The sequence below is a fragment of the Triplophysa rosa genome, linkage group LG1, assembly GCF_024868665.1.
Source record: "Triplophysa rosa linkage group LG1, Trosa_1v2, whole genome shotgun sequence".
Taxonomy (NCBI): domain Eukaryota; kingdom Metazoa; phylum Chordata; class Actinopteri; order Cypriniformes; family Nemacheilidae; genus Triplophysa; species Triplophysa rosa.
In genome coordinates, this window is record NC_079890.1 from 29,049,831 (window position 1) to 29,074,982 (window position 25,152).

The 25,152-nt window shown below is 38.6% G+C and overlaps 2 protein-coding genes across 9 annotated transcripts in view; both read right to left on the minus strand.

Moving 5' to 3' along the window:
- Positions 1 to 18,854, minus strand: part of ppip5k1a (diphosphoinositol pentakisphosphate kinase 1a) — a 31,839-nt gene extending 12,985 nt beyond the window's left edge. For 6 of the 8 annotated variants that reach the window (XR_008964793.1, XR_008964810.1, XR_008964827.1 and 3 more), the window contains exons 1-27: positions 18,794 to 18,854; positions 16,846 to 17,327; positions 16,225 to 16,420; positions 15,680 to 15,770; positions 15,486 to 15,571; positions 14,904 to 15,058; positions 13,910 to 14,011; positions 13,601 to 13,762; positions 13,327 to 13,448; positions 13,137 to 13,238; positions 12,759 to 12,845; positions 12,595 to 12,670; positions 12,392 to 12,501; positions 11,820 to 11,905; positions 11,073 to 11,198; positions 8,570 to 8,691; positions 8,278 to 8,460; positions 8,027 to 8,168; positions 7,707 to 7,930; positions 7,149 to 7,276; positions 6,943 to 7,057; positions 6,625 to 6,732; positions 6,390 to 6,503; positions 6,137 to 6,277; positions 5,223 to 5,316; positions 4,154 to 4,279; positions 695 to 757 (exon numbers count right to left, since the gene is read on the minus strand). Coding sequence is in view for 5 of the 8 variants with exons in the window: in XM_057358533.1 (XP_057214516.1) it covers positions 695 to 757; positions 4,154 to 4,279; positions 5,223 to 5,316; positions 6,137 to 6,277; positions 6,390 to 6,503; positions 6,625 to 6,732; positions 6,943 to 7,057; positions 7,149 to 7,276; positions 7,707 to 7,930; positions 8,027 to 8,168; positions 8,278 to 8,460; positions 8,570 to 8,691; positions 11,073 to 11,198; positions 11,820 to 11,905; positions 12,392 to 12,501; positions 12,595 to 12,670; positions 12,759 to 12,845; positions 13,137 to 13,238; positions 13,327 to 13,448; positions 13,601 to 13,762; positions 13,910 to 14,011; positions 14,904 to 15,058; positions 15,486 to 15,571; positions 15,680 to 15,770; positions 16,225 to 16,420; positions 16,846 to 16,995 (3,211 nt within the window). In the remaining 3 variants the exon portion in view is untranslated. The remainder of the gene's footprint in view (positions 1 to 694; positions 758 to 4,153; positions 4,280 to 5,222; positions 5,317 to 6,136; positions 6,278 to 6,389; positions 6,504 to 6,624; positions 6,733 to 6,942; positions 7,058 to 7,148; positions 7,277 to 7,706; positions 7,931 to 8,026; positions 8,169 to 8,277; positions 8,461 to 8,569; positions 8,692 to 11,072; positions 11,199 to 11,819; positions 11,906 to 12,391; positions 12,502 to 12,594; positions 12,671 to 12,758; positions 12,846 to 13,136; positions 13,239 to 13,326; positions 13,449 to 13,600; positions 13,763 to 13,909; positions 14,012 to 14,903; positions 15,059 to 15,485; positions 15,572 to 15,679; positions 15,771 to 16,224; positions 16,421 to 16,845; positions 17,328 to 18,793) is intronic. The other 2 variants (XM_057358660.1, XM_057358831.1) reach the window with 1 other exon arrangement.
- Positions 18,855 to 20,773: 1,919 nt separating this feature from the next.
- On the minus strand, positions 20,774 to 25,132 carry mtfmt (mitochondrial methionyl-tRNA formyltransferase). The gene is made up of 9 exons (XM_057337359.1): positions 24,500 to 25,132; positions 24,030 to 24,236; positions 23,770 to 23,892; positions 23,581 to 23,683; positions 23,288 to 23,363; positions 23,104 to 23,195; positions 22,704 to 22,782; positions 22,539 to 22,615; positions 20,774 to 21,849 (listed from the first exon to the last, which is right to left on the minus strand). Exons 1-9 carry the CDS (start codon positions 24,730 to 24,732, stop codon positions 21,649 to 21,651), a joined length of 1,191 nt encoding a protein of 396 aa, XP_057193342.1. The 5' UTR covers positions 24,733 to 25,132; the 3' UTR covers positions 20,774 to 21,648.
- Between the last annotated feature and the right edge of the window lie 20 nt (positions 25,133 to 25,152).

Sequence of the window (25,152 nt, forward strand, 5' to 3'; positions counted from 1 at the left end):
ACCTAACATCTACTTATACTGTATATATAGTTAAGATCTACACAAATATTTTAGGCTGGCTCCTGCAAAAGATTAAAAAAAAATTGTGTAAAACACTCGTTGGAGTAGTTTGTAGTTCGACATTTAAAACATTGAACATACAGTGATTTCAGTTAAAGGCACATGACGCAGAATTTCAACAGAAACTAGAGAAGAGTGATGGCGTAAAGGAGTGACGGATGAACCATTTCCCTGTAAACAATCACAGCTGCTAACATTCGAATGTTGTGTATAACATTCTCTCAATAACATTAGAGACATGAAAATTGCTAACAGGAGAAGGGTTTAATCACTGGCGTGTTGCCCAGTAGTGCTTCAGATTCATTCTCTTTAATGTAATACACCCACTTATCCGCTTGTGCATACAGTTTGTGCACATGAAACACAAACAGGTGCTCACATTCATCCATACAGACAGCCATCAGTAAACTGATCGACACTGGGTGATAGTGAGAGCTGTACGCAAGAAGTCACAGAATGTGGAGTGGATAGTGGAGAATGGGGAGGGGTCAAATGAAGAAAAAGCTGATGAAACTGGAAGGGTTGAAAGAAACAGTGGCAGTAATAACGTGAAAGAAAAGCAGGATTTTCCATCAACATGCAAAGTAAGGGAGGTGGAGAAACAGGAAATATACTTGAAGAGAAGCAGACGTACCATTAGTCGGATGCTTTGCAATCGACACAGAAAATCGTTTTACTGCCGGCATAGACAACAACTCTGAGGAAATAAAAAAGGTCACTAGAGTTACCATATTTGACAGTACACCTGTACAGGATGGGGATGGTGTTCTAGTGCTGAAGGGGTGTGATGTTTAAGCTGCTACTGTGCCTACAGTGGGACAGAGAGCAGGAAGAGCGGGGTCTGGTTTTGTGTTTTATTGTGTATTTGAAATTCAATATTCCCTAAATAACGGATGTCATAGTGCACTATATGGTGAAGGATTAAATGTAAATAAACAGATTCTCTGAGCCTATTTAGACAGAGAACACTAAAGCTGTTGTAGAAGTAACTTGAAAATTCTGTCATCATTTATACACCCTCAAGTTGTTCCGAACCTATGTAAATGTTGTTGTTCTGCTGAACACAAAGAAAAATAACTTAACATCAGTGCCCGTATTCACAAAACATCTTAAGGCTACGGCCCGATTCACATTTCGCGTCCTTTCCACGCGCATATTCGTTATTTTAAATGTAGGCACGCGCAAATAGTTGGGCGACGTGGTCCATGACATGGAGTGCATGTTAAAAGTGACCAATCAAAGGATCGGAGAAGTCTGCCATTGTCCCACCTCCAAAGTCTCAGAAGTCAACTCGACGAGCGAGAAAGTGTTGAGCAGTTGCGAGAGCATAGAGAGAATCGCACGCGTGCTCGTCAAAGCCTCTGCTCGCAGACTGCTCTCGCAAGGATTCTTTTCCGTGCGCGCATACTGTTCTGCGCGCATAAATGCATAAATGCGCTCTCGCGAGGGTGTGTTTACACTCGTGGAACTGTTCTACGCGCGTGTGTGGTTTTCTTACGCGCGAGTTTTGTGTCTGAATAAACTCCATATCTTTCTGTTCCTTAGTAAAAGTTGCTCTCAGCAGCGTTGTGAATAGGTTTTAAGTGGAAACTCTTAACTAAAAACTTTTACTGCTGTTTAGGAGAGCTCTTGGTGTTTACTGTTTAAGATAAAATGTTTTGTTAATACGGCCCTGGGCACTAGACATCCATAGAACAATGATTTTTATACAGTTTTGAAACAATTTGAGGTTGAGTAAATGATGAAAGAATTTCGATTTCTGGATTAACTTTAAATAATAACTTTACATTTACTTTATGTAACTCTACTTGAAGACTTATAGACAGATTTGTGGTTTTATTTATGATATGGTGACACAATAAATTGATCAAATTTAATCATAGTAAAAGTTCATTTTAAAGAGATACAACAATATTTACATAGAGAAATCTACAAACTTTCTCTTCCTCTTTTTAGCTTGGCATTTATTTATGCATTAGTTTATTGGCCATCTAGCTTTGGTGAGTATATGTGAATTGTACATTATAAATCAAAGTGCATTATGGCTTATAAAAAAAAAGAGTTAAATCTATTGAGATATAAGTTTGCTTAAAATTTAGATAAATGGCCAACACCCCATATAGTGCACTACTACATAGGGAATAGAGGGAGACACACTGAGTGCAGTCTGAGACTGTGTAAAATGCTCATCTCAAAGATGGGTCTACTGGGCTTATAATAATAATGAAGCAATCAAAAAAATCTTCTTAGCAAAATTGCTTTGCCTTGTGGGTTTATGGGCACTATATAGATGCAATATTATTAGACATTATCTCAGAGCAAACCAAAAAATGTATGAAGACCTAAAAGGCTGAGGTGGACATATTTCACTTTAGCAACATTAGCAACTCTTATTCCCTCGCAACACAACCACACAAAACACTGAAGACAAAGAGACTGAGGATTGTGTTCAATGACCGGCATGTCAAATCTACACATAAAAACAAATGAAGAGGTTTCAACTGAATGTAATAAAGTTAACTGATCTATGAAAAGCCCATGTATATGGTAGAAATGAGTGAGAGAAAAGGCGTTTATAATTAAAGAGCAGTAAACAAAAGACACAGTAAATGATAACTGAAACAGTGAGATCTCTGCACAGTGTCACACTGACACCTTGTGGGCAAAGGTTTTAACCATGAACATTCCAGAAGGATTCTAGATATCAAAGCGCTTCAGACCAGAAGGATAATACAAAAGTGCAATTTTCCAAATTATACTGAAATCTAATACAAATGGTCAATTATTCAATCTACTAATAACTGTACTTTCTAAATAATAATATAATGTTTTAAGAGTAGCAAATGTTGACCAATGCACATAATATAGAGCAGTGGTTCTGTGGTACACGTAGCACTATTGGTACTTGAAGAGACCTCAGTGGTACGTGACACGACAGAAAACTTTATAGGCTATATTAATTAATATTTCGTGTTTTAAATACAAATGTTTAATACATGATTGATAAATACGGAATACATCTCAGCCTATGTGCAATTTTAAAATAGTTGTATGACTTATTGTTATTTATCATTCATCGATGTAACTCAGGAGCGTGAAGGGCAGCTCAAACACAAAGCTGAAGCAGACAGGCGATTGTGAGCAGTGTTGGGTGTAACTAGTTACTAAGTAATTAGTTACTGTAATTTAATTACTTTTCCCTTGAAAAAGTAAAGTAAGGGATTACTCTTATTTTTTCTGTAATTTAATTACAGTTACATCTGATGTAATTAAACTAAATACTTTGTGTAATATGTGTGTGTGCAGAAAAGGAATTGACATCAAAATTCAAAGTCTAACTTTAAAATCCGTGCTTTAATGTATAATTCTCACATTTGTAATTAATAATACTACTTTATGTAGTTTTATATGATTTATTTGAATGAATTAAAAGAGCCGTTTCGTGTCTATCCTTGAATCACTTAACTCATCAAGGTTGATGTAGGATATAGAAAGTAATTAGTAATAAGTAATTAAATACTTTTCGAAGAGAGTAACTTGTACAGTAATCTAATTACATTATCGAATATGTAATTAGTAACTAGTAATTAATTACTTTTTCAGAGTAACTTACCCAACACTGATTGTGAGTCCCTCACTCTCTCTCTTTCGACGAGCTGCGTGCAAATGAAGTTTCTTTTGTATTTCTGCACTTGAATCGCTGTTTAAAGCTGTAGTTAGCGATTTTGCTAAAAGGCATTTTTTCAGATTTTTTAAAAATAGCACCATTAAAATAGCCGCTTTGTGTATTAATAAAACTTGTGTTTCCACTTCAATTATATCAAAACCAAAACAATGGTCACAAAATATGATGACAAAAAGAAACAAAGACAAAACTTCTGAAACACGGTAAATGGCACATAGGACTCCATGACCTTTCAGACACAGGACATTCACAACCGTGGAAATGAACCAGACGTGATACAACATCAGGAAATGATGCAACAAGAGTTCTTCATCTAAACTCTACATTACTCACATTTACAGGAAGTGCCCTGTTCCTATACTGTCTAAGCTCTCGTATTGGAGAGAAGGAGCTGGACAAAGCACATACCGTCTTTATAGGTCAAACTGCCCGAGGAGAATTTTTTGCGGTGTGTACGTGCGTAGTCCTGAAGGTTGGGGGCACTAGACGAGCCCCCCAGGACGGTGGTGCTGAAGAGACCAGCGCACTGTGAGCCTGCAGAGGGGGTTAGATCATGAAATCAGTGTGCACACCAACCACATGCATTTACTGATGTAAACAAAGCAGTTACTGCAGGGCCAGTGAGTAATTTGTAATTTATAAGTCATAACATATGACTCGTGCCAAAGCCAGTGAGGCTTGGCGGACATCAGTGGCAGAGGCTAGCCGAGCAAAAATCTAATTAACAAAACACAGAAGCAATGTTCTTGTCAGGGAAATGTTTATGAAAACATATATCCGTTATGAGCTATTATAAATAATGCCAGATGTGTGGAGTAAGATTTTATTAAACATTAGTGTGTTTACATTTCATGGATAAATAGTCAATCAATGTAATGACACAAATGAAAAACGTTTGAACGCTAAATGAATGGTTAGGAATAATTTCTGACTACATGCAGTATTATTTTGTTTATTTACACCCTTGTCCAAAAGCTTTAAAGGAATAGTTTAATGAAAATGTCTGTCATTAAATACACACACCCTCAAGTCCTTTCATTCAAATGCTAAAATGTTATACTGTTGTACTATACAGTATACTAGTCATAGATTTTTTGTGATTCTCCTTTGGAGTTCCACAAAAAAATATAGCAAATAACTTGTACTGTAAATGACATGAAGGTCAATGCAAAAAATGACAGAATTTACATTTTAGGGTAAACGATTCCTTTCGAGTTTCAATACCGCAAAAAATTATTTCCTACAAGCATTACCTTTGTGTACAGATGAAAAAACGAATGTCTAAAATTATGGTACTATGGATCTTGAACCAGAAACATAACAAAAATCAATTACATCCCACTACACACAATATCATCTAAATGTCATCGGCTTTACAATATACAGTTGCATTAGATGCAATAGACAATTTCTTGTCAGGGAATACAAATAAACCGCAGCTGTCAAAGCTGAGAGAAAAACAGACAAAAATACTAACCTAATCCACTCTGCTTCATCTCTGGAGACTGACGTGAGCAGGAGGGGAAGAGGCGATAGTTTCCCCCTTTATAGAATGAGCTCTCTGACAGGACCTACAAACACAAACATGGGTGCTGCTGAATCCCAACAAATAAAACCTAGTCTGATTCTGTCAATCTGACACTACCAGGATTTAAAGATGATGTAACATGCTATTTCATGCATTCTGACTTCTTCACACTGTTAAACGTGCTGGCTTCTCAAGTTTAACATGATCAACATGTCATAAAACGAGTTGAACGTATGACATAGTATTTCTGGGCTTGATTCACTCCGCCAGGGTTCGTACAGGTTTCGGAAAGTTTTTTTCGAACATGGATTCCCGTTTCGTAACAAGGGTTCTTACCCCCTTATTGGACAATTCTCCTGGAAAAGCACGCCCACGCGTCATCCAGCGAGCGTGAGAAAGAGCACGCCCATCAATGCCACTTCACTCGGCTGACAGAAGTTTAGCTGTGTTTGTTAGCTCACTGCATTTTGGTGATGAATCTTATATAAACGATGGATATAACGCTGGATTTGGAGATCGTTTGAAACTGATAGATGGCGCGGTGCCAGCGCTAAAAGATGCCGGACATTAACAGCACACGGTAAGACAAACAAAGTCATATGTTTGTGTTTTGTTGGCAATTGGCGTGTATGTGCATAATGTAAACAGCTCAAACTTATAGTGAATCAATGCGATGATTTATTGTGCGCTCCTGCTGTAGTTCTTTTATAAATTTGATCAAACATACGAAGTATGCAATACTACTGTATAGGTACTCAAGATTAATATGAGATTGGCAGAAACTGTGTGTTACCCCGTCTTTAATAAGTAATGCATTATATAACGTTCAAAACACAATGCACAATGGCTGGTGACTGTGGTACCTCCATGGAGCCAGTCTTGCGATTCCGGATCAGCGGGGATTTCCTCTGGGTGCTGATGGCATCTGAAAGAGGCAAGGCTCGGTCGGGTTCATCTTGTGCAAGGTTTTCCAAACTCCCAGGGTCTGTTTGCTTCTGGTCATTCTATGCCAAATACAAACATATGGATAAAAGAGCCAGCACAGATAGGGAAACTTGCAGGAATAAACACAAACTATTATTAATGATAAAATGGATCATGTGAAACTTTACATACTTCAGCTGAGGCTGGTCGAAAGCCAAAGCCCATCGGAGCACTCTCCTCCTCTGTTACTTTAACCCCCGGGCTGAAATGCAGCTCCACATGGAAGCGCTCCTCAGTGGATGGGTCCTGAGTTAACACAATGTCACACTACTCTCCTGAGACTGAACAGAAGCCTCTCAAACATAACACATTGCTCATTTAGGTCAGCTTAAACTTTCAGCGAAGAGTCAGCGAGAACAAGATGTACCTTATTGTTGTCTTCATAGAGCATGATGACAATCTGGGTCATGTAGTTGAGCTCAGACACTGCGGCTAGATAATCCATGGCTCTCTTCCACTGCTGATCTTTCTCCTCCTAAAACCCAAACAGAATCCAATGGTGAAATCTCTGGCTGTGACTCAAAACCTAGCGAGCTGCCTACCTAGACAGCATATTTGGCCGGATTCGTATGTCGGCAGCATACAGGAAGGCCTATGCTATGTTTTTGATCAGAGCTTCATTGTGCTTCACTCAAATCCTCCATTTTTGTCATCATCTCTTTTTCTATAGTGCCGTAATACTTACATTCAATAGGCCACCATAACGGAAGATGCTAAGAAGGGAGTGGACGTGACTCTCGCTCGTGAAATACAGCCGAGTTCGGACATGCCTGCCTGGAGACAGGACTCCACGTGAATATCTGGAAGACAAACAGATGGAGTATTGAGATCTCATACTCGATGGGGAAGACTAAAGAAGTGAAATAATAAGAGACGGTGAGAGAATCTCACAATGGATGCAGCTTGTTAACAGACTCGTCCTCGTGTGTCCTCTGTAGGTCCAGCTGAATCTTCTTCACTAAAGGCAGACAGTAGGCATACGCAATGTCCAGCTTCTCCACCTTATTAATGCCATACTCCTAAAGCACATATTTCACAATAACTTTTGTCCCCTGTACATTTTTTAGCAAGTAAAAAGTTCTTTAGTTCTTAAAGTGACAGTTCACGCAAAAGTGAAGTTTCTGTCATCATTTACTAACCTTCTTGTCATTTCAAGCCTGTATGACTTTCTTCTGCAGAACACAAAAGACATTTTTAAGAATATTGGTAACAAAACAACGGTGGTACCCATTGACGATTGATGTACTGGTTGTGTGTCCATACAATAGAAATGAATGGGTATCGCAGTTGTCCGGTTACCAACATTCTTCAACACATCTTCTTTTGTGTTCTGCAGAAGAACGAAAGTCATAAAGTTTGAAATGACAGAATTTTCGTTTTTGGGTGAACTATCCCTTTAAGACTGAGGACAGGGTACACAGGTCTACTTTTCTGAGTTTTGTCACAAACCTGTGGTATAACAATGTCAGCTAGCGCCCTGGAAAGCTTGAAGAGTTCCACCGTATCCTCCAGTACCAGGGAAGCATTGTGTTGCACGTCATACTTCACACAGTCGTAAATATCAGGAATTTTGCTTATGTCGTATCGGCCGCTCTTCATACGGAAGTCCCTTTCCAATTTTGACCAGCGCTGCAACATCATCTCCAGTGTCTCGCTGTGGTACAGCTGTAAATCTGAAAGAGCAAAAGATTTAACTTGGGTCATTCTTTCAAAGGTTTCTCAGTGTGAGCTTGCTTGAGGGGTTTCTGATGTAAGCACAAAACAATCACCTGCTGATTTGGGATCTTCAAGTCTTTTGCGGATCTGTGAGGTGAGGCTCTGGATAAGGGTGTAGACTTTATCACATGTACTCACTGGATTCTCCACAGTCTTCATAGAGTTCACCAGGGAATTACTGTTTGTTGGAGCCAGCTGAAGAAACAAGAGATAAATTGGGCACAGATGTGCGTTTCATATAGAGGTCCAAAAGTCAGCAAACATACAGCCTGCAGTTCAAAAGAAGCTTAACACTGCGGTTTACCCTGTCAAAGTCTTCTTCTGTGAAGGTTTGATCTTTCTGCATGGTCTCATGCAGTCTGGCCTTAACCCTCTGCTGACAGCCGCTGAGGGATTCAATATCATTATCCAACAGGCCGTTCATATTTGCACTTTTTACCATCTGGACCAGGATGGGTGTCAGCTCCCCTTCTAACGCCAAGAGACCCTGCCAGGCACACAACCAGCTGCAGTTTAGTAACTTCCAAAGACAACATTATACAATATAACTCAATCTTAGAATGCCCTGTATTAGTTAACAGGTTTGGGCTGTGTACCTTAGCGAATGCAGCAGCAGTCATTTGCACCCTGCCCTCATCAGAGGCGTAGATCTTGAGGTCATGCCGGTATGTGCTGTGTAGCCTGAGAAGACCGCAGCCTGGAAAGCCAGCGTAATCCCCTATAAACAGATAGAGCATAACATAATCGCATGCATGCAGAAACACAATACAGTCATGTGAACTACTACTAGAATTTTTTGTTTTTGTTTTGAGCATAACAGAAATCATCATACACTATTCCTGTATGGAAAAGAAGCGCAGATGTTCTGCCTCAGATCTTTGTGTTTCACAGAACAAAGAACAGCATGAACCACCTCTTCAATGAGGTCTCAGTATGCTTATTTGGTCCACTTTGGTGTGAACTCGAGTGCGATTACTGCATTCACACCTGCCCAAACGAACCGCACCAAGAAGAAATACGAACTCTAGTGCGATTCAACCGTACTAAATGAGTCAGGTGTGAAAGCACTCTTACTCTTATTTCAGAATAAGCATATTTGTCATATGTTTGTCATAGCTTTCCCGTGGCTCAGTGGTTAGAGCATGGCGTTAGCAAGGTCATGGGTTCGATCCTAGGGATTGCATATACTTAGAAACAAATGTATAGTATAAGTAAGGGATAATCCACAGCTAGCCGTGCCTTTAAAGGGTTTTAATGCACGACGTGGAGGCCAAGAACCACCCGACGCGAAGCGGACATGAAACGGCTTTACTTCATTCAAATAAATAATAAATAACTACATAAATTATTCTTATTAACTGACCAATGTATACAAATGTGAGAAGGATACATTACAGCATACATTTTAAAGTTAGCTTTATAATTTTTATATCGTTTCCACTAATGAATATATTACACAGTATTTAGTTTAATTACATCAGAAGTAACTGTAATTAAATTACAGAAAAATAAGAGTAATCCCTTACTTTACTTTTTCAAGGGAAAAGTAATTAAATTACAGTAACTAATTACTTAGTATCTAATTACACCCAACACTGTACGCTACTGTAATGAAAATGAATGTAACTCACTCTATATCTAATAAAACGGGAAAATTCACGACTTTAAATAGTTAACCATTTACATGCTTAAGACATTTGCTGTTGTACGAATGTACTGTGAGACTTTAGATATAAAAACGGGGACTGGTAAATTACTGTTTTATCATTCATATGTGATAACTCCCTATTCATTTAATAGAACGTTTGGGCATACCAACATGGCCGCGTGGTAGCTTCAGTGTAATGACGTCATGAGCGAGTCATTTATATAGATCAGTGGTTTGACCTATTAATGACTGTAAGAAAATGTATAGACGGTTTCATCTTAACAACATAAATAAACATTACTGCGCATGCGCACTTTTGTTACCCCAACTAAACTTACGGTATACATTCACAAACAAAGGTCCAGATTATTTCTGATAACAATCAAAAGAAACCGAGAAGAACCGTTACTTGGCTAAACTTGCCTCTCCAGTATTTAGTATTTAGACTGCGATACCAATCTCAACCGCTAGATGTCAATGTACCTTACGGTTTCTTTAAATACGACCAAACTACAGGACCCATTCAACAAATCGTTTATTTAAAGGGGTCAATACGTGTTTTTCTGTGTCTTTGGTGTGTTATAAGTTGCCCATGCATGTATTAGAGACGTAAAATTGCAAAAATTAAAGTGTCGGAACAAAAGATGTATTCTATCTAAAAGCGAATGCTCACCCAGACCTGCCTGAAACGCCTTGTGTAACCAAACCCCCACAAATCTACGTCAGTTCGTGGTATGATTTGACTAAGACTGCCCAATTGTATACGCAAGTAAGGTGGGCGTACCTGTCAGTACAATTGCTTTGGAACCTGATGTTCCAAATATGGTAAGAAGTGTTACATTTCCATCACACGCTTGCAGTATTCGACCAATCACTACGCACTGGTTAACTGGCCAATCATAGCACACCTCGCTTTTCAGAACGATGAGCTTTGTAAAAAATCTGTGCGTTTCAGAGAGCGTTTTTGAATCATGTATACACATTGCATTACATCTAAAACAAGCGATAATATTCATTTTAGCCGTGTCATATGACTCCTTTAATACAATTATTAAACAGTAAAATAATAATACAAATTAATATGAACATAAATAAAATAAAATATAAATAGTAATATTATTAGACACTAGCCAAACACAAACCGAAAGTTAACTGGGGGACATGCGCGTCTATAATGTATATAATAAACATGAATGTGTGTTCATAAATCAGTTTTGTAATGCCTATAGGATAGAGAAGTTTTGATATAGAGCTAAAAATACATTATTAGGGTTAGTTAGGGTTAGGGTTGCTGTTTTTCTTTTAATTTACAGAAACCCATGGAGCAAAACATGAAGTGTAAAATAATAGACACATCCAGTGATGAATGTCTGTGTCCTTACAGCTATAAAAGAGACTCAATACATTACAGTTTACAGGATGAATCAACAGAATAGAGTAGAACAGTCTACCTTGACCTCCAGGATACATGCAGCGGAAAGCTCTACCCAGTTCTTCAGCCTGAACTCTGCCAGCTGGAGTCAGCTCTCCTCCCCACTTAAGCACCAGCAGTATAGATGGGCCCTCCTTACGGGTATCTGTAAACAAAACAAACATTCACCAAGTATCATTTACCTTTAAAGTGGTAGAATGGGAGTGAATGGGGCAATTTTTTGAAGCTCCAAAAAGTGCATCCATCAATCAAATAACTGCTTGACACAGCTCCGTGGTCTTAACAAAGGTCTTCTGAAGCGAATCGATGCATTTGTTTAAGAGAAATATCCATATTGAGAGTGCTATTAACGTTAATCTCTAACTTCCGTTATCCTCGGCTGTGCGTGAACCTGAGGACAAGCACCGTCATTTGCCAGATAAATAAGCCTCTGGTTCACTCGCAGCCGAGGGATATGAATATTTCTCTTAAACAAACACATCGATTCGCTTCAGAAGACCTTTGTTAAGACCACGGAGTCGTGTCGAGCAGTTCTTTGATCGATGGATGCACTTTTGCATTATTCTTCAAGAAAGTCATATTCAGTCCGGATGCCTTGAGCGTGAGTAAAACATGGGGAAATTTTGTTTTGCCTCCGAAATATCCCATTAAATAACATCAAGCGTCCCATCAGGGTTTTACAGAATAGTTTTACATTGAGGTGTATCTGTGACCCCGCAGTGTTGTGATGATTCTAGAAAACCACATTCATATGTAGTCTTCATACCTTCCTCCTCACTGGATGTTTTGGGTTGTCCACGCGGAAGGTAGGTGAGCTGTACTTTCCTATTGATTCCGGAGAAATGGCCATACCTGAAAAAAACAACAACAGCATGACTATAGGGGAAATATTACACACTTTAAAAAAGCGTCCATCTTATTGTTCCTGATTGATGTCTATATTAACATGCCCCAAACAGCTGCCAGATCATCTGCTCTGAAATTCATCCAGTGTGTACTGTATATGCCATTCCTGTCTGCAGAAATGTGACACTGTTGTTATATTGTGTCAGAGAATGACTCTGAGTAATGAGATTCTAATAATACTGCATGTTGGAATCATCATTGTGCATAGCGTTCATATCCATTTACTGAGTCTCCTTTAAGACATCTACAGATACACTTGAAATCGAAAAATAGCACTCAACTGTATACATTAATGTAAAACTCTAAACAAGATTTATAAGTCGTGCTTAGCTATGTAAATGTTTCTGTAGAAAATGTCTGAAGACAGGCCACATAAGTACATTGCAAGTGTGCCCGTTAGCATGACCCAGTTACCATCCTACGTTCGCTTACATTTCTAAAACGGTCTTCAGTTGTTCAAGTTTGGACTTCTTCTCTTCAATTTCACAGTCAGTATGCTGTCCCATATCTGCCAACAGTGTTCTGGTAATGTCCAGAACTTCCTGTGGGAAATCACACAGACGTGGGGTGAATTTGACAATAAATTCAACATTTAACTGCAACAACATTATAAGAAAATGCAAGGAAATCGTTACCTGCAGTTGCTTGGGTTTCTTAAGCTTCAGTTTGCCAGTTTTATAGCCACCATATTTTTCAAAAATTTCAAAAAACCTGCAGAAAGAAAAATCAGTTTTTGTTCGCTATGTGAATCCACCAATGATGCTGTGACTGATGTTCTGATCAGGTGACAAGAGCTCACATGGGGTTCCGCACTTCCATCTTCATCTTCTGTTTTGGCGTTCGATCTCCATGACGGATCACAGCGATCACACAGCGCAGCTCCATCCTTACCAGAGAAAACCACAAAGTCATTCTGATATAACCCAACAACAGGAGTCATCTACAGAGGTTCAACAATGTCATGATAAAATGTGTACAAAATGAATACAAATATGCCATTTTTTTATCTAGTCCAATGAGATTAAAAATATTTCACAAATAGAGATTGCGTTAGTGTATTTGATAAAAATAAAACTGATATATAAGATGGGACCTAAATCATACTACCATTAATGAATAGCATAGACTAATTTAGTAAAACAAAGGTCAAAGTGTCAGAGTGGCATGTGATTATTACATAGTGCCTGATGTCGTAGGGACAATAGGAATATCCTCTGCCTCTGTAGGTATGGACCAGGGGATCTGGAACTGAGGAGCCAGCTCCCTCATCACAATATTTCTGAAAGAAAGTACATCAAGCCCTAAATCCACACAAATAATCAACTTGAAAAAATGTTAAACCTTATCTGATTATAATCACGCCTTACCCTAGAATCTTTGCACAGTCGTCATAGTATTTCATTGAATTCTTCACAAAGCTAAAGCCGTTGACATCACAGACATATGAATGACCGTTTGCTCTGAGGAGGTCGAATCCACACACTGTTTGCTACAAACAAGTTTTTGAGAATAAAATTAACATGGACAGTTTTAACTGTCCAAACAGTAATGACAAGTAATGCCTAAAGCCCAAGAAATACATAAAGCATAAACATGAACATTTTGTACTTCTAGAAGCAAGAACCAAGAAGTTTGTCTGACCTTGAATGCCAGACACACTTTACGGGCCACAAGTTTCTCCATAGCAGTGAGCATGACCGGGTAGCGAATTTCTTTGCCTTCACTGTCTCGCTCAACTTTGCCGTCGAGAGCAGGAGACTTACGAGCCTCTGCGTGAGCATAATCTGGCCCTACTGTGTACACCTGTACCAAAGAAAAATGAATATTTTCCAAAGTAAAACTGTAAAAGGCTATTTCTATCCCAGCCTATGAAATTATGCAAATTAATGAATAAAAAAAAAACATTTCTCAATAAAAGAAGACCATATACAGAACAGGGAAAACCAGTACCTTCACATCTGTGCCATCAGTTGGCATGAACTCTTCATAAATATAGGAGCCAGTTTTCCTCACACTGCTTTCTGGAGAGTAAACACTACTTCTGCTCCCAATCTGAAACAGTGAAGCATTCACATGTAAATAATGTTTCTCTACTGTTTTGTGTCAGTGTGCTATGAGTAATAAAATATTATTCACATTATTGTAGGCAGCATAAATGGCAACACTGTTACCATTTAAAGGGACAGTTCACCCAAAAAATGAATATTCTGTCATCATTTACTCACCATCAGATTGTTCCAAACCTGTATTCTGATGAACATAAAGGAAGATATCTGGAAGAATGTCAGTAACCAACAGATCTCTTCCCCTATTGACTGCCATAGCACAAAAAAAAATACTATGGAATTCAATGGGAAATGAGATCGGTTACTGACATTGTACCAAATTTCTTCCTCAATCTGAGGGTGAGTAAATTATGACAGAATTTTCATTTTTGGGTGAACTATCACTTTAACTATTGTATCAAATGATACAGCTAAATTATATACCCATCAAATGATATATCTTACTAAAAATTATACATACATATTAATAAACAGCAGTAGTTACCAAACAAAATACAAAAGAGAATATATCAACTACCATGCAGGGACTTCTTGGAACATAAAAACAATGATGAAGCCATTGGTCACACAATACTGCTACTTGTAAAAAAACATCCAGTGTAAAATCTCTGCTATTTTAAACACACATGAGCCACTGTCTTGCCTCTGAGAAGTTAGTAGCATATCTAATTATAGTTACTCCCCAACACTGATTGTAGGATAAACTCTGCAATTATGTCTTTATCTTTAAAAACAGCTGACAGACGCAGCCAGAACAAAAAGTCAGCATGCTCTTCTCTGCTTCCCAGCATCAAAGTCTCTATTTTGGGTCCAGGATCAAATGATATGCCTGTATGGGTTAAAGCATTACGTGTGGGATAATACGCAAAAACAAAGACCTTTCTGAAGAGGCGTTGGCTGCCTCCTCCAGCTGAAGTTGGGTAGTAGATGTACACATTATGGTCCTCTGCAGAAACTGGCTTCTCCACAAAGGGTTTGAGAAAGACTTCGCCATTAACTTCAACTTGGTCTTCTCCCTCAACCAGGCTGCATTCTGCATTCAAAACACAGAAACAATATCAGAACAGATGAACGCTACAACAGATTCCTTGTTTAAGATATGACTTTATACTTGGGTAAATATAACACTTTGAGTCACTGGGGTAGAGGAGAGTCAATTTGTTTAGCTATCCACCCTCAGAGGACTGTCAGTTGCCAGGATCATAATGCCTCAGCGGATGCCGAATGTTCACATCGCAGGCCTTAGAGTGATATTTGCATGTCTGGCCTCTAAAACATTTAAATTTGCTCTACATAAAGGGGCTACATTTACTCAGAGACTTAAATAAATCAGAGCAAAGACAAAGAACAACACTTGGCTAGGATAAAAGATTTGCAGGATGACAAGAAGACAAATGCTTGAATACATAAAAAATCTTTAATAACATACTAACAATACATCACATCAAGCTCTAACTGACCTTCAGGTTTGTCAGGGTCGCGATTTAACACAGCATAGCGTGGCAGATCTATTCCCTCCTCTTGCAGAATACGATATACCTCCCGCCTACAAATAATCATACAGGATGCTGAAATGTGTGTGTACACACAAGTGGAAATATGCAAAACTGTGGTTTGGCTTGTGAAGAACGTGGTGAGTTCCTCAATGGTGTACCTGTCCTGTATGTAATACTGCATATTAAGGTCATTGATGAGCAGCGGACTACGGAGTTTTGCATAACTCACTGCCTTATCCAGGGGGAAACCTAATTCAAGAGAAAGCATTGCTGTTGATTGTATGGAATAATAATAATAATACAGATATTAATATTCAAGTACAAAACACACAACCAAAAAAAGGGTAGACAGATTTATTTTAGTCAGGGGATGCAGGAACATGCACCTAGAGGAGCACCCTCTATCAAAGATCATCATACTGAAGCGAGTTCAACCACAAATGAACACTGACCTCTGTATGACTGTGGAACACAAAAGAAGATATTTTGAAGAATGCTGGTAACCTTTTGCGTTCCACAGAAGAAAGAGTCATATAAAGGTTGCAAACGACATAAATAATGACAATCCTTATATTTGGGTGAACTATCCTTTTAAAGCTGATTTATGAGCTGATTTAACTCATGTTATGGTTGGGGTTTCACTGAAGAAACCTGAACCAAGACCAGCTCAAAATGGCAAGCTCACACAGAGCACAAGGCGTACCTTTCGAGTGAAAAGAGATCAGGCAGTCACAGAGCGGCCACTTTTCCACCGGATCATTGAGTATGACGTCCTCAGGAAAGATGACCACGGTGATGTACTCAAACTTACATAGACGCTCCAAGATCTGAGTCATGGGTTTGGACTTTGATTTCTTCATCATACAGCAAATCCCCACCACGATCTGACACTCTGGAGGCTTGACAGAAATAGCAGGGGTTTAAGTGAGACATATCCGAACATACTCAACTCTGAAGAGTGAGGGCAGAAAGACTGAGCTGCCAGTTTAGAAAGGATTACAGGAAGACTCATTTTCTAAAACTGCATGGCTATGAAGTAGTTACTGTTTTTCTACTGTTGCATCGACTGGACACTTTTAAAATACTACACTGGCTTGGGCCCGGCAAAGGGCACATCTAGGGTTCACAGAGGCCATAAAGAGAGCACTCATGAGCACCCTTTCGAAACCTAAAACGACAAATGCGACACACTTTGGCCATATCAAGTGTGGCATTGGGACACTATCAATACCAAAGCTACTGTTCTCGGACTACTAAATATCCAGGCACATTAAGCACTTCCTGCGACATCCTACCATCAGAAACATCTGCGCTATATTCATACCGAGTTATTCTCCAGGTCATCTTCGTACAGCTCCATGTCTGTCCTCATGCTGGCGTAGTCGTCCAGGCCTTCGCTCTCATCCTCCGCGCAGCCCACGAAGAATCTGGGAGCGCCGCGCTGGCTCTCGCCGGGGCTGCTGGGCTCTGACATTACAGTCCGCAGCGGCAGCAACCCTCTGCTTCCTGCCGCCCCATCTCACACTAACACGCAGTGCTGGAGGGGCACGCGGCCAGACCAGCTCCGTACCCAGCCTGCAGGAACGACAGTGGGCTCACCGGCGGAGAGTGCGTGTGTCAGTTTGTTGAAAATGTGGCTGAATGAGGATTGGCCGGGTGCAGGTGAATGGTTATTGGAATGTATGAATACTGCTAGACTGGTTACACGGACTCATTTTTTTGGAAGTTGTTTATTTTTCAGTATAATTCAGAAGAACCTTTTTCCAGATCACAGAACGACCAAAACGAGGAAATGAAGCATCTTTCCTACGAGAAAAAATACTTGATCAATGAGTGATCCAGTGGACGCATAAACAGTATTGTATTGATATCTATGATAGAACTGGTGTTTATTATGCTGACTTGTGGCCAACATAGTCCTAGTAAACTAACAGAATTAAACAGCTAATTTTCATTATTATACTCACATTCATGTTACACCTCTAGCCCTAACGTCAGCAAATTTTCCAGACTGGCCACAGGCCACAGAGCTGTTCTCTATTGTGCCATGGCATCCAACTTGTGAGATGAGGCAATCAACACCCACTTCCACTAAATTTAGAATATAGATAACCATCTAAACATATTTTAAATTTGTGCAAGGAAAACGTCTCTAAACAATGCCCCAACAATAACCCTAACCCAACACCAACAAGTACCAATTTATTGTATGTCATAGTGCTTGAAAGAATTATGCCTCTTCCTCTCTTTACTAAACTGTAAAAAGTATGTTCTACTTAAACAGTAAATGTAATAAAGTTGGCAGCAAGAGTTAACAAATATGCAGACTTTGTAAGGTCTAATAAGCCTGAATAAGCAGAAAACCTCACATCAGTACAAATGAAAAATACGAGATTGAAGACATCTCTGAATTCAGATCACACTGTACATAAGTTTTAAAGGCATTGCTTAATGATATACTTGGGAACAGATAAACTAAGTAACAAATTCTCTTCTTTCTTCCCAAGCTTTAGAATAAATAAAACTTGTATTGTTTTTAATTATTTTGAACTGACAGTATGAATCCACTTTGGTCTTGGCACACTTTGGTAAAGCTAGCTCCATGCTTAGCACGATTATCCTTCAGGTACACAACGCATTAGACGTTCAGAAGCATTAGAAGCTCAAAATCTCCTACTTACACCTGTTCAATTGGTCATAGAATACTAATAAAAAAACAATACATAGAAGCCCTGCATGCTGTATTTATAAGCTATGTTCTTATCAAACAAATACTATATAAAACTTACACAAATATCACTCTGTGTCTACAAAAATTCACATTACAAATACGAGCAAAGCACAGCGATGATACAGCTTGAATAATAGTTAAAAATCAGTATTAAACATGTGCACGTCGTACGTGTCAAGTTCCTAGGTAACGTTAACAGTCTCAAAGCACTAACGTGAACACCACATGAGTAAACAGGCACATCAACTCAAATTACATAACAACGTGCACATCTAACCCTAAGAGCTACAAAGCAAAGGAGAAAAGAAACAATGCCACTTGAGATTTATAAACCTGCAAGAAATCACGTAACGTAAACGTCATTGTGGGCTTGTTAGTTAGCAACACGGCTATTCGTTAGCTCAATGTAAACACTTTCTGCAGCTGTTATAACCACAGAATGACAACCGCGGCTAGTTAACCTCAGTTTCAAAAATATTATTGCTTGTATGCAGTAACGCAGAGCTAAACGGCATTCATTGTGGTGACTAACGTTACTTACTAAGTGAAATGGGACGAGTTGACGGTTTCACAGCTGTCCTCGGATTTGACAGGTTGTTAATGAAACCGAACTTGACTTCGGAGGAAGAAAATAAACAAAAGGTTTAGCCAATCATAAAGCGCGATTTGAGGAGCGACAGCCTAAAATCATGCAAAGCGACAAGAAGGCGGGACATATTTGACAGCAGCAGCTAAACCCCGTAAATGTTTATGATGCGGTATTTTCAAGTACAGTTGTGCTCAAAATTATTCATACCCTAAGTAAATATGACCAAAGAAGGCTGTGAAAATAAACCTGCATCATTAAGCCTTTTATCTTTTATTTAAAAAAAATACGAAAATCGAACCTATTTTAAATGGTGTGGGGAATCTCATGAAATAAATGTTTTTCTCTAATACTCTAATTCTAATAAATAAATGTTTTTCTCTAATTCTCTAATAGCCTACTTATTGCAACCGTCTTTTTTGCCAAGATTACAGCTCTGAGTCTTCACCCATAATGCCTAATGAGTTTGGAGAATATCTGACAAGACAGAATCACTCCTCCAGGCCCTACAGATTTCTAGCGCCATATTGGTGCTTCTCGTCTGTGGTGTTTTTGTGAAAAACATTGAGATTCCCCCCATTTAAAATTCTTCTTCTCTAATGAAAGGTTAGATTTTTTGTAATAAAAAAAAAGATCATGTAACTTTCTATCTCATGGAACACAGGGTAACAGTATCTGACAGCAGAATTCTCAAATGTCAGATACCGTTCCCCCTGCTATAGCTGTCAAAATTTCGCCTTGTTGAGCTGCAGAATCAAAAAGGGTTGTCGAGTGGGCCAAGTGGTGTAGTGGTTAGTGCTTTTTGTTTGTGAGGGGCAGATCATTGGTGTGAGGCCTGCCTTCATTTTTTCTCACTGAACACAGGGGAACCTTATCTGACAGCTACATTCTTTTGTCAGAATATGTTCTCCTGCTTTGATTGAAATAAAATGTGAAAAATGCCTGAAACTCTGAGAACCTACTTCTTGTGGGTCTGAAAGACAGCAGAGTAAATGTGAGACAAGTATGAACTTTCTGTCTCATGGAACACAGGGGGAAATGTACAGTATATGACGGTATATAGCAGAGTTCCCTCTGCTATAGCTTACTAAATTTAGCCTTGATGAGCTTCAGGTTCAAGCTGGCCCATTCATAGGGTTGCCAACTTTGTTACTATGAAATACGGGACAAAATTTTATCTGTGCAGCAGTGCAAATTAGCATAGGCAAGACGTCATTGTGAGTGTGTGTGACGCAGAGGTCTGAGGAAGCGTGTGAGTGACTGATGCATGCTTTGCAGATTCAGAAACAATGCTGCATTTTGGCCTACTTTATGTAAACTGATGCGCGTCAGAGGGGCTGTGATTAAATGGCAGGTGTCAATATCATTCGCAAGTGTCTTGATCACCACCACTGCTGCTGCTGCTGCTGTTGCTTCAATCCGCGGAGCAGTCAATAAACGAGACATGGGAAGTCACGTACGGGACAAATCAGGCAGGCTCAATATATAGGACGTCCCGGCTAATACGGGATGGTTGGCAACCCTACCCATTCAGTAGGGCAAGTGGTGTAGTGGTTAGTGCTTTGGGTTTGTGAAAGACAAGTCGTTGTTTTGAGGCCAGCCCTTTTTTCTCATTGAACTCAGGCGAACCATATCTAACATTCTTCATTGACAGAATACGTTCTCCTCTTTGATTGAAAAATTCAGTGAAATAAGCCTGAAACTCTGAGAACCTAATTATTGTGGGTTTGAAAGTCAGCAGTGTAAATGTGAAACAAATATGAGCTTTCTGTCTCACGGTATGGAACATGGATGTCATGAATTAAGTGTTGAATGAGGATGGCAGGAAGTAAAGACAGTAATTAAATATTAAATTCTCATCGTACTTTAGTTTTGTTTTCATCACAATTTGTTAAAATGCATCAAATGAATAAACAATAAAACCAAACCCCGAAAAATAAACCTTTTTATTTAGTGTTTTAGTCCAATTAATACAATTTTCATCAAATAAACACACAGCAACATAAATGTCTTTACACTGATATAAATTAATAATTACGACTATTATTGTATTTTCATTTTAGAAACCATAATTTGCCTGAGCCACTGCAGCACTACCGTTTTTCTTTGATACCAGTTATTAACATTATTACATCACTGCAGCTGTTCTGACAGTTTGTGCTACCATCAGATTGTGCTGCCCTTTCATGCAAGTTATGTTTAGGGTTTGGGTTAGTCTTAAATTTTTTATGGGAAAATACAAAATATACTGCCACCAACAGTGGATCATGAGCCAATACTACAATACATGACATTAAATAAACCTATCAGAATCCTCTGGAGGTTTGTACAGCCCAATAGAAGCTAAAGTCACAACCACTTGCAGCTGACCCACCCATTTGCAGCGGGCTCCAACCTCCGTTTATAACTGACTCCGGCATTTTATCTCATTTAAACTAGTAACATTTTACACAACATAGACATTTATACAGAAATCAGAGAACATAGATCATTTCTAAAAACTTATCATAATAGTATGAAGTACAGTATCAAAAACTGAAAAATTTGTGTGCCGACATTGTGTCTAACATTTACTTATTGGTAAAAACAATAAAATGAAGCAATAAATCAAAGAAACTCAAAAAATCACCAAAACTCATTTTATTGTGTCCACATTCATTTACCAAACGACTGTATAAATGTGCAGAGTTTGGTAAATATATAGTCCGTTACTAAATACAACATTGTCTTAAAACAGACAAAAATGTTTTAATAGGAAGCAGCTGTTCAATACTTAATTGATCATTTCATGATTGAACTAATGCTACCCTTCAAAATGAAGTCTTATTCTGCAGCAGCGTGCTATTGTCCTGTCCTCCTGACAAATGAGTTCTTTCTTTATAACTTTGAAAGAGACAGGTGTCTGGGGATGGAGATTTCTTCAGCACACTCTGGTGGAGATATCCATTAAAGAAATCAGCTGCCGACAGTTTTTTCTTGAACTTCACTGATCTGAATCCAACCCAGCCATCCTAATAAAGAAATTACATGGAAAAGGAGATAATGCATTTCTTGTAATGAACCATGTAAATGTTGAACTCTGTATCACTTTAACACAAAATCAATAGATTGTACTATTTTAAACCATTAATCTAATCTAATACAGTGTAAGACAACACCTTAGTTACACCCACATACATAAATATATAGTACAGTGTCATATATCCTGAAACTCAATGCATGCGTGTCCACGGGTGAAAAGTAATTGGCACTTTCCAAATCGTTCTATAAATGAATTACAGAGTTTCAACACTGTGACATTAAAGCAATAGGCTGTGTGAGACCTTGCATTACAGTGATTTCAACACATGTAAAGGGAATGTTAGGCACAACATGGATTGGAGTGAACAATTCTACCTCAAGATAACACTGTTCATATACCTAACAATAATAGCAATGTTCAACTGTGAAAAATAAAAAAAAGGAACGCTTAAGAATTAAATGCTCAAACACACCTGAACAATAGTGACTAATACAGGCTATTGGGATTACTTGCATTTGTTTCAACTTTATTCCAGTATGAATGAAATTATTGACCATGTATTAACAGCATGGATAAATGTCAATAAAGAAAACTGCTCTACAATTTTGGGAGATATTGAAAGTATTACTGCTCCAGAAGACACATACAGTAATACATCTAATAACTTCATGGGCATACCTTGCAGCGAACAAGTAAAGCATTTGATTCTTTCTGATAAAGGACAGACCCTGGCACTGCAGTTAAGTATGGAGCAGCTGCAAAGAAAAATGCAAAAAAGCTTATTTTAGTCTTTTCAGTAGGACAACACAGTCATTTAATCACTGAGTATGTAATTCCTGTTACCTGGGAACATCACATTGCATTTGCCAATGAAGTCCAGAAGTTTAACAGGATTGCCAATCCACATGGTTTTCAACGGAAACTGATTCAACAGAAAAAAGTGCTGTTGATTAAAACAACATTATGGTCCGGTTTCACATACACGGCTTAGTTTAAGCCAGGACTATGCCTTGGCTGAATTAACATTTTTATGTTGCTTTTATAAAAATACCCTAGAAGAATACATTACTGGTGTGCATCTCGAGACAAAACAATGGCACTGATATATTTTAGGATATTTCTGGGCAAGTTATATTCAGTTAAGACAGGTCACACATTCATTTTAGTTTGGGACTAGCCTTAAGCCTGGTCTGTGAAACCAGGCCTATGGATATTAATATGCTGTAAAAAAATTACTTCTTACCCGAGATCCAATTGCACGAAACAGCCGATCAATATGCTCACAACTGTAGTCCTCCCATATTATCCAGGCCATTCTGGGACTAATTTTTGGGGCTGATGACAATTAGAATATTTGGTTATTGGGATGGTAGGTTTATGAAGATAAAATGTTTTATCATCATCCACAATACAAAGAACACACTTACCAAAGGTTGCACCCTCTTTAGATTGCTCTTTTTGGTTTGCTATCCTTTCTGGAAGATGTGCTAAAGTATCCATTAACTAATGATTAAAACATGACAAAATAAATAATAAAATGAATGTAAACTATTAATGGAACAATACTGTAAAGGAATAATGGAACAGTTTGAAATACATAAAACATCAGACTACTGTCTTATCTTAATGACATCCTTAAAAAAAATCAGTAGGTCGAGTTACACTTACTGATATGATAAATCTTAAAACTACAGATCTCAAAGGGGTGAGAGAAAGTTACCAGTCTGGCACCCACAACCGCCAAAGTTGCTCCCAGTTCATCTGCGGTACAGTTCTTTGGAACCTCACACAGCTCTTGATGGAGAATGGGGCCCACATCAAATCTGACATAAAACAAAAGCCACCAGACCATTTTTATCTAACATTTGTATTAGTACTGCTACAGTATACACAGTTATGTAAATTCTACCTCTTGGGTCTTATCTGCATAACAGTTACTCCAGTGACACTATCACCATGTAGAATTGTATGGAAGATCGGCGCTGGACCACGCCACCGTGGCAGGAGACTAGGGTGCACATTCAGGATTCCACTGAAGTAAATACAAACAAATCATTGGTTACTATGTGCTGAGGTCGCACTCTTAAAACATTTCAACACCAAAATCGTTCATTTGTTGCAAACAACCACTGTACCAAACAATGTATTTTCGGAATCATCATAGCTTACTATGCCATTTTGTTGATGAAGTTCTCCTTAATCAAACAGCCAAAGGACACCACAACGCCAACATCAAACCCTGAACTTAAATCCACATCAGGCCACTGGTGAAGTGGAAGTCTGTGCTGCTCTGCATACTTTCTGACTGGAGCATCTCTGGTCAAGGTCACAACCTCAATGGAATCTATGCTTTTGTATCCAGCTTTTGTGTCATCACTACGTGAAAACCAAAACAATAACATCAATAACAAAACACTCACAAATAGTGATTTATACCTGTAGATCTTAACCGTTTTCACATTAAGGACCCCATATTGTCAACATTACAATATTTCTACCTGATCAACTATTCTAGAGCTTGGCATAAATAGATGGGTGTACATTAGTTATAAAAACACACAAAAATATCTTAAGTCATCTTACGGCCCCATAGTGAGCCATGGCCGACGGTTAATTTTCTGTAACTGTTATTTCATTACCGGGATGCATGAAGTCGTTTCAATGACTCTACTGCGAATTCATCACTTCCAAAGAACAATATTCTCCAGGGTGGTTTAGAAGCAGACTGTAGGTGAGTTACAAAACGTCTCCCACGACTGGCATGACTTTGACAAAAACATGACGCCTCAGAACGTGTGATGCAGTATCCACGAAGTCTTTGGGATAGTAAACGTCCATGATTTATTACTTTTAAAGAGTTTAGATTCCGCATCCTCTGAAGGTAGGTTTCATTAATGCCACCAACGATCTTTAACAGTTGACAGTCAACACAAACATTGCCTCTCTATTAAGTTATCCGATAAGAAAGCAGTAGGCAGAAGACTCATTCACATTTCTTCCGTCATCCAAGCCAGTCCTTGCATAATCCGAAATAATACGTCCACATACTATTCACTAAATTAACCAGTTTTCGCAAACTAGCAGATCATTTTTGCAAGGTTACAGACAGGCGTTATAAACCCACAAACAGCAGCGTGTGTGCGCCGCCATGTTGAGAGTGACGTCATTTAACGCGTACATATAAAAAAAATGTTTTCTTTGTTTAGTAAAATTTCTGTAATTAACGACGTATTTAATGTTTAAGGTAAATGAAATAAACACATACGAATTGCGTTTATATTTCTATTATTGC

Bases quoted from the DNA above. Each gene is read 5' to 3' on its own strand.
- mtfmt (XM_057337359.1), bottom strand. From the start codon at position 24,732: ATGCGGAATCTAAACTCTTTAAAAGTAATAAATCATGGACGTTTACTA. The intron at 23,684-23,769 runs GTAGAATTTACA...GTTTTATGTCAG, and splicing joins ATGCAGATAAGACCCAAGAG to ATTTGATGTGGGCCCCATTC. The intron at 21,850-22,538 runs GTATGCCCATGA...TTTCTTTATTAG, and splicing joins CTTTACTTGTTCGCTGCAAG to GATGGCTGGGTTGGATTCAG.